General features: G+C 53.5%; 2 protein-coding genes across 3 annotated transcripts; one reads left to right on the top strand and one right to left on the bottom strand.

Moving 5' to 3' along the window:
- Nucleotides 1-191: 191 nt before the first annotated feature.
- On the bottom strand, nt 192-3,182 carry marveld1 (MARVEL domain containing 1). Its single transcript, XM_056291999.1, is given in 2 exon segments — nt 192-2,723; nt 2,726-3,182. Coding segments are annotated over 2 exon segments (498 nt in total). The 5' UTR covers nt 2,826-3,182; the 3' UTR covers nt 192-2,325.
- Nucleotides 3,183-3,292: 110 nt separating this feature from the next.
- Nucleotides 3,293-8,408, top strand: avpi1 (arginine vasopressin induced 1). 2 transcript variants are annotated; one of them, XM_056291742.1, is made up of 3 exons: nt 3,293-3,443; nt 6,033-6,401; nt 7,201-8,408. In XM_056291742.1, exons 2-3 carry the CDS (start codon nt 6,055-6,057, stop codon nt 7,457-7,459), a joined length of 606 nt encoding a protein of 201 aa, XP_056147717.1. In that variant the 5' UTR covers nt 3,293-3,443; nt 6,033-6,054; the 3' UTR covers nt 7,460-8,408. The 2 variants fall into 2 exon arrangements, with proteins under 2 accessions (XP_056147717.1, XP_056147716.1); XM_056291741.1 differs by lacking the exon at nt 3,293-3,443 and adding an exon at nt 4,764-4,920.
- Nucleotides 8,409-8,626: the final 218 nt, after the last annotated feature.

Raw genomic sequence — 8,626 nt, 5'->3', positions numbered from 1 at the left:
GTTCTGGCCCAGATCCGGCAGACAGGAGCGGACCGCCCAAACTCCATCATTCCACGCGGTATGTGGGCCGGATGAAAAGGGGAGGTAATCAGTTCCCTAATTCTTCTCTTTTTTTTTTAAAAGTAAACTTAACTTGTAGAATTGAGAGTGTAGCCATGTTATTAGCGGAGTAAAACAAACCTCTCAGCAGCTTTCACTTTTCTGGTCTTTATTCTGCTTTTAGTCTGATTTTACATCAAGAGCCCTCGGGGGTCGAAGAGCACTGGGCGGAATATTTTTAAAACAAACACTTTCCTTACGATAGCACTCATCACATCCAGGTACACACTTTTGTCGTCGATGACGCTGACACAAGCTTGCTGGGCATTGGGCACCCCGGCAGAGGGTGGGCACCCCGGCAGAGGTGGGCATCCCAGCAGAGGTGGGCACTCCGGCAGAGGTGGGCACCCCTGGCAGAGGTGGGCATCCCGGCAGAGGTGGGCACCCCGGCAGAGGTGGGCACTCCAGCAGAGGTGGGCACCCCGGCAGAGGTGGGCATCCCGGCAGAGGTGGGCACCCCGGCAGAGGTGGGCACCCCGGCAGAGGTGGGCACTCCGGCAGAGGTGGGCACCCCGGCAGAGGTGGGCACCCCGGCACAGGTGGGCACCCCGGCACAGGTGGGCACTCCGGCAGAGGTTGGCACTCCGGCAGAGGTGGGATCTGTGGCACAGGTGGGCACCCCGGCAGAAGTGGGCACTCCGGCAGAGGGTGGCACTCCGGCAGAGGTGGGCACTCCGGCAGAGGTGGGCATCCCGGCAGAGGTGGGCACTAGGGCAGAGGTGGGCATCCCGGCAGAGGTGGGCACTCCGGCAGAGGTGGGCACCCCGGCAGAAGTGGGCACTCCGGCAGAATTGGACATGCCGGGGCAGGCGGGGACAAGAGCCGCGGGATGTGTCCAGCCCCAACAAAAACGCAACAAAACGTAATCCAAAAGGTATAGCCACGTGTTCAGTGTCAGCCCCCTCCCCCTCCCCCCCTCAGTAACAGTTCGGTATAGTTTGCTGCTGTGTAAAAAAACATGTCGCAATGCCCAAAAAAATAATGCAAAGTTCTTCCGCTCGTCACAAGAGTGAGTGACGTTAAATTATTCAAAGAGAAGCGTAGGCCGAGTCCGGACAAGAACAAGTACACAAACGTGTGTGTCCTCTCGTCTTCTGCGCCATGAGGGGATGTGGAGGGGTGCGATGGCTTCCCCTTGCCCCCCACCCCTCACCCCCAGGGCTGCACAATAATTCAGCATCACTGTTCGTCATCTTTCGGCGGTATCGTGTCGGGAGGAGACTCGGACGGGCAAGTCGTCAGAGAGTATTTCTGTTACGGCGTTGTTCGGATATGACGCATGACGTCACAGAAGAGTTCGACGCGCTGAACCTCAGCTGGATTCTTAAACACGGTGTAAGCGGACGTCGTCCGGCACAACGTCAGGGCGGCGTATGGGCAAGAATCGGCAAAATGCTATTGGTCTCGTGACACGAGTGTCCCGGTCCAATACGCTGTGATACATTACGCTACTACAAACACTGCCATATACTGCAGTATTTTGTCATACTTTTCGAAAAAAAATGTCGTAAAGAAAACGCCTCAATATATCAGTGGCGCCCCCAAGGGGTGGCCAGGGGTGGCCTGATACTATCCCTGCCCCCCCTCCCGCTGCCCCCCCCCAGCCACGAGTCGCATATGCAGAATATGCTTTTGATAATGCATAATATGCTTCTATCTGATATCTTACATTAGGTGCTGTTCATTTAAATCAACAATGTATATTTTTCTTAACTCTCATATTGACAGTTTTCCACTAGGCTATACAGTACACTACAACAGCGTCATAGAATTCCCCAAATTCAGTCATGGCTTTTGGTTTTGGTGTGCCACCCCAAGATTTTCAGTGGCCCCCATTTGCCCCCCTATGAAACGTTTCTGGGGGCGCCACTGCTCAATATGCACAAGACAAGACTGATCAGAGCCGTAGCTAGCGCGGCAGCCCCGTTACGACACGGCACCTGCCACCTAGAGGTCAGAGATGTGAACTACACAATGAATGCACGTTTTTTTTTTTTTTTTAAAGATATCGAACGAGCATCGACATTTTCTCACACTCCTATAAATACATCAACATAATAATAACAATAATAAAAAAAATCCTTACGATTAATCGTGATAATGAGCTATATTTTCCACGTCGCCCCAGCGCACTACTACCACCACCACTACTACTACATAGTAGACAGCCGAGCCCTCTGCGCAGTCTTTCTTTGCGTCACCTTCATCAACCCCCTCGTACAGCCCTCAGACCAGCGTCTGCTCCCCGCGGCACTTGCGGAAGCCGCCATACGCGGCGGAGAGGAGGTAAGCCAGCGCGCCCAGGCAGGCGAACACGGCGGCGGTCAGGTACACCTTGTACAGACACATGTGCGTGTACTGCGCCAGGTTGCAGTAGGTGTGGCGGTCCGTCTTGTAGCTCATCACGCCGATCGCCGGCAAGTAGAGCGCCACGGCCGCGACGTCGTGCGCCAAGTTAGTCGACAACCATCTGTCGCCACCCAGCACGGGGACGAGGTCCTGCTTGTCCAGCAGCGTGAGGAAGAAGAGGCCGAGGGTCAGGAGCCAGAAGAGGACGGCCACGAACAGCACAAAGTGGATGGACCCCTCGTATTTGTTGGCGGCGATGGTGACCCACAGCCCGGCCCGAAGAGGATCTGCAGAATCCGAACGACCCCCGGGAAACTCTTCAGGAACCCCACCATAGTCTTTCTCGCCACCTGTGGCTGGGGAGGTTGGGGTGGCATCGCTCTCGCTCTCTCTCTCTCCCCCTTTCTCTCTCTCTCCCCCTTTCTCTCGCTCTCCTCCGATCGCTCTCCTCTTCCCCCCCCCCACCACCAAACAGGGCGGATGCCGCGTCTGCCAGCTGCAAACAGCTGGGTTATAAAGAGAAATAAAGAAGTAGAAAACAAGGCAGAAAGTCCGCCTCCGCGATCCGGAACGCTGGCAGAGCGCAAATCCCTGGAAAAAGTGTGGCGGACGGCGGCGGAACTCTCTGTTCTCTTCCCTCCGCGCAGCCCGGGCTTTCCGAACCAGAGCCCTTGTATGAACCGATTCAACTCTCTGTGAAAAGTCCTCGTATGTTTCGTCTTTTCCGCTTCCTCTCTGTTGAATAATACAGCGTCTGTGTTGGGGGGGGGTGGGTGGGGTGGGGGGTGAAGAACAAGGGGGCGGCCTGAAATCCAAAGCTTGCTCCTCCCTGCGCTCCCTGTGCTCGTCTTCTGTAGTCCGTGGTTGTTTCTCCGTTTGAGTCCTCTTCAGGACGGCGTGAGTGGATTGCGGAAACAGAGAGAAGGCGCGAAAAGAGGAGAAGAAGACGCGCAGACTGTCTGCAAGAAGCTGCCGTAGGCCTTGACGACGCGAAGGTATCAATGACATATATTTTTGCAGGTTTTTTTGGGGAGGGGGGGGGCACGGTGGCGCAGTGGTTAGCGCGGCCGCCTTACAGCAAGAAGGTCCTGGGTTCGAGCCCCGGGGTACTCCAGCCTTGGGGGTCGTCCCGGGTCGTCCTCCGTGTGGAGTTTGCATGTTCTCCCCGTGTCTGCGTGGGTTTCCTCCGGGTGCTCCGGTTTCCTCCCACAGTCCAAAGACCTGTAGGTCAGGTGAATCGGCCGTACTAAATTGTCCCTAGGTGTGTATGTGTGCGTGCGTGCGCGTGAGTGTGCGTGTGTTTGTGCCCTGTGTGATGGCCTGGCGGCCTGTCCAGGGTGTCTCCCTGCCGCCCAAATGACTGCTGGGATAGGCCCCAGCATCCCCGCGACCCTGAGAGCAGGATAAGCGGTGCGGATAATGGCTGGATGGATGGATGGCTTGGTGGATGGATGGATGGATGGATGGATGGATGGATGGATGGCTGGGTGGATGGATGGATGGATGGATGGCTGGGTGGATGGATGGATGGATGGATGTTAGACGCATGCCTGGGTAAAGAAACAGGCAAAAGTGACGCTTGCGCTGAGGTAAAAATGACAAAACTGTCAATCTATTAAAATGTGAAACAACCCATCTGGCATTATCCATCCATCCATCCATCCATCCATCCATCCATCCATCCATCCATCCATCCATCCATCCATCCATCCACCGCTTCTCCTGCTCTCAGGGTCATGGGAATGCTGGAGCCTATCCCAGCAGCCATTGGGCGGCAGGCGGGGAGACACGCTGGACAGGCCGCCAGGCCGTCACAGGGCATAATGCAATCATCAAGGGTTAACTAATATGTGTGTTGCACTGGCTTTGATTAAACAGGTAAAGTCAGATATGACAGGTGAGTATTTATGAGAAAGGCCAGTCAACAATAATAAATAAACACAATCTGAAATGATCAAAGTCAAACGTGCTGGAAATAAACAAATATATCGTGTAAACCATTAGCAGCCGTTTGTCGCTCCTGACACATAGTCCGTTACCCATCTGGCGTCATATGACGAGTTAATTACTGGCCGATCATCTTTTATTTATCAACGGCGTCATTCCGCGCGCGCGCGAGAGAGAGAGCCGACGCGCACGCGCGCGGGGGCCTGACCGTTATCAGCGCCTCACGCAGGCACGACCTGCCAGGAGCATTGACGTCAATGGATTTCGGCTCACCCTACAGTTCCAAGGAGGCGGGTCCGGAGGGCGCTTCTCGGATCCCGATAGGCTGGAATTGGAGACGGTCTCCTTCTCCATTGGCCGATTCGACGGCGAAGGCAGAGCGGATAAACAAGACCGCCGCGACCCCGCATTAGTTCAGCTGTTGCTCCCTCTGCTCGGTCTGGGACGGGACGGCGGGTCGTCCGGCTCGCGAAAGGAAAATGTTCTAGAAGCGAAGTGCGTCGGATACATTGTTTCGTTTTGGGGGTAAGCGGCCTCTCACTCTCCACTCCACTCTCGCTCCCACGGGGATTCCGGCTTGTTTGCCGTTTTTCGCGCAAACCCCGGCGGCGACGAGAACAAGATGGAAAACTTGGGAATTGTCGAATTCGCGTTTCAAAATGTCTGCTGACGTCGGGAGTCGGACCCGCAGGTCCGCCGACAACAACAAGCTGGTCGTCGTAGCTTTGCAAAGCTTGTATTTGTACCCGTCATTTTTTTTTTTTTTTTTGTTTTGCTATGATTTCGGATGAGTGAAGTCCGATATTCCCAGAGCAACAGCTCCCGACTTTTCCCTCGGCAGTACAAAGTAATGGCGGTGCGGAGAGCAGTTTGTTGTCTTATGAACCGCGCGCAGACACGTGGTCGCTGTATCGCCAAACAATGCACGAGCAGAAACCACGACTGCGTCCGAATCTATAGGTGCCATTTCTGCAGGTCTGCTGAGTAAATCAAAGTATCGAGCACTTGACAATATTTGATCGAAATAACTTCATTAGAAGGGCCGCTGAGTAGGGCTGTGCTGTAGGGGGGGAAATCCACATTGTTTTTTTTGCAATATGTTTTGCAATATTCAAGAATGGGGGGGGGAAGAGTTGGCCTACATATTCATCAAATATTTGCAGCTTTTCAAGTTTTAAAAGTCCAGTTGGGCCCAACTTTACTGACACCGAGTCCGTTTGTGACCATTGCACATGTGTGTATTGCAGTGTTGAATAGTTTACTGTTTCTGCCGAGCCGCGTAACCTGGAAACCTGCAGCCTAATAATACCTGTCTCAGTTGAAACCACAGAGAGATGGAGCTGCCATCTGCACCGTAATGGGCTTTGAAGCACAGCCTCTCTTTTAGGTCCTAAAGTAGGATTAAAGAAGGAGAGCAGGAAGCAGGCAGCTCCCTGGCGGCCTAGTTAGTCTCTTCGTAGCACCACCTCTGCCTTTCAACTTCCATGGCCGTCCAGATGTTTGTGACGGTCTGCTTTTCATCTTCGGTCGTGTTCGTTGCACACGGCAGAAGTGTATATCCTGGTCCAAAGCGTTCGCCCATAATTGAATCACGTATTTGCAGATGGAAACTGATCTGATTGCTTACTTTCCCACAGATACGGTGTGTGTGCCACCTTTATGTTTGTTCCTCCCGCGGGTTTGATGGATGCCGAGACCGCCGCGCCCGCCTCCTCCATGGTGGCAGGTCCCTCCCCGCAGTGGCGGGTGGCTGAGCGGAGGAACAGGAAGGTTGGCTCAGGAAACATCTTTTGTGGGGTAAATCTGTGGCAGCTGCAGAGACTTTTCAGGGCGGCGGGGGACCAAGATGCGGAGCAGAGGGCCCAGCTGGTATGGGGCCGTGGGGATGAGGCTGAACTAGCCCAGGCCCTGATAGGGCTGAGGGCCCGGAGCCGGCGCAGAGGGCTGAGGACTGAAGGGAGAGATGCGCTGGGATCCCGCTGGCTCAGGGCCTTTAATCACCTCAGGTAAAAACAAAAACACTACTTGGTAGATGATTTCATACACATAGGGCTATTTCCTAGTGCAGATGTAACATACACAGCAGGTTATCCACCAGGTCTGTGCAGACCACAACGATATAAAAGTAGACCTCAGCAAACTACACAACCTTCCTCTACACACATGCCTTGGGTGTGTGTTTCACATACAAGCTTGCCTTGTGTCACAGAAAATATGGCTTGCACGCACTGTTGTAAATGTATCCAAAGGAGTTGAATCAAGTGCAACTGGACTTGGTATATACCCGTGAAGACCAAGTCCAGTTGCACTTGATTCAACTCCTTCGGATAACCGTGACCTGGATGAACGAGAACATTCGCAGGCATGTTGTAAATGTAGGCTTTTCATACGCTCTGCTATGCCCAGTGTTGTAGTCGAGTCACTAAACCTCGATTCCGAGTTGAGTCTCGAGTCCCCAGTGTTCGAGTCCGAGTCCTGGACCCGAGTACTACAACACTGGCTATGCCTGGAGTATGAAAAGTAAAGGACTATGGATTTTTTATCAGTGTACGTATATATGCCCTGTACTTTCAGACTATGTGAGCACGTTGATGCAACACACACACACACACAAAGCCTGCCGAGTAAGCCATAGTTGCCATAGTACCCAAAAGTTATTAAATTATACCGCTGAGATTAACTTTGGGAAATCGCTGGTAATTTCAATATCAAAAGCGTCCCGTGTTCCTGCAGTCAGTTTGACCCCAGTAACTTCTTAATCCCGTCTATTTGTAATGGTTCAGCAAGTGTGTATTTGTTGTTCAGGATTGGCGAGGGTTCGCCGAGTTGCCAGGGGCAGGATCCCGTGGAGGGGGCTGATTCGGAGGCCACAGCAAACGGCAGTCCGGAGCTAAACCCGCCGACCCCGGCGGGGTCGGCGGGAGGAGGTGCGGGGGCAGCGGCGGCACTGGGGAAGAACCAGGCGAGCGCGGTGACGCCCGAGAGACCAGCCAGGACAGGCCCTGGGCTGAGGAGGGGAGGAAAGAATGACCCGGACAGATACCTCCACCGCATCCTCCACTGACTTCAGACCGAGACTGTCTGCTAGTGAGCAGACTCCACACAGCCTGTGTGTTGTCCAGTCGCAACACTATACAGTGCTGAAATGCTAGTGCGACGCTGTTGTTTGACGCCGGTGGACCAAATTGAACTAAAACGACACGAGTTGGGCTCGGCCTTTGCAGGGGAGGGAACCGCAGACACCGATAAGCTAGACCAGTACAACAGAGCGACGAGTCAAAAGCACAATGCGGCGTTGTGACGGACGGCGATCCGCCGCTGAACACGTCTGGCCCTTTCACGGCGTGGCTTAAACGGCAAGTGTCGCTTATTTGTGGGTCAGTTTCCAGCACGGCGATGACGTCGGCAGTGTGGATGTGTCGGCGTCCTCACGTTTCCCCGAGTTGTAAATGTTCCGACCGTCTCGCTCCACCTGTGACGTAAGGAAATGTAAAACTGTTGCTTTTATTTTCACGGGTGATTGCGAGTCACTCGACAAGCCGGGAGACTCGGACAGCTACGCGTCTCGACCTCTTGACCGACGCCTCGCCTGACTCGAGCGACGGTTCAGAGGATGAGCTAGCAAGGCGGTGAGTCCCAGCAGTTCAGATTTAACATTACACGAACGCATCAGCAACCCCGGCGGCGAGTCTGTGATTTATGTGGACGTATAAGTGCAGTAGAGGTCGTCCGCTGTGCCGGAAGCCCGGGAACGCTGAATAATAACAGGGAATCCCAAGGTAAACGATGTTGCCCCTGAAACCTGGTCGTTGGTTAAATGAAAACAACACGTGTGTGACGTTTGCACCAGTTTATTGTAACCATGCTGTAGTAATGTAAAGTAGAAGCTGTTGTATGGTGTACTTCTACAACACTAAAACATGTTAAATTACTTGAATCCTTACTACGAACGAGGCTTTACATGATTCATGACGTGTAATTGTGTAGATTTTAATAAAGAAATCTTTGGGTAATTTTCCAAGCGAGTGGCGATGTTTTCTCCATTGCGACGAGTGATTGTTCTTTTTGTGAAAAGGCACATTTTTCTTTCGTCAGTTTGAGTGGCGGCGCGGTGGCCTCACAGCAAGACGGTCCTCGGTTCGAGCCCCGGGGTAGTCCAACCTTGTGGGTCGTCCTCTGTGTGGGTTTCCTGTGGGGCCTGCGGTTCCCCCCCCCCCACAGTCTTGAGACA

The sequence above is a fragment of the Lampris incognitus genome, chromosome 13, assembly GCF_029633865.1.
Source record: "Lampris incognitus isolate fLamInc1 chromosome 13, fLamInc1.hap2, whole genome shotgun sequence".
Classification (NCBI taxonomy): Eukaryota; Metazoa; Chordata; class Actinopteri; order Lampriformes; family Lampridae; genus Lampris; species Lampris incognitus.
Note: the sequence above shows the minus strand (reverse complement) of the source record. Positions and strands in the feature narration are given on the sequence as shown.

Bases quoted from the DNA above. Each gene is read 5' to 3' on its own strand.
- avpi1 (XM_056291742.1), top strand. From the start codon at position 6,055: ATGTTTGTTCCTCCCGCGGGTTTGATGGATGCCGAGACCGCCGCGCCC. The intron at 6,402-7,200 runs GTAAAAACAAAA...TTTGTTGTTCAG, and splicing joins AGGGCCTTTAATCACCTCAG to GATTGGCGAGGGTTCGCCGA.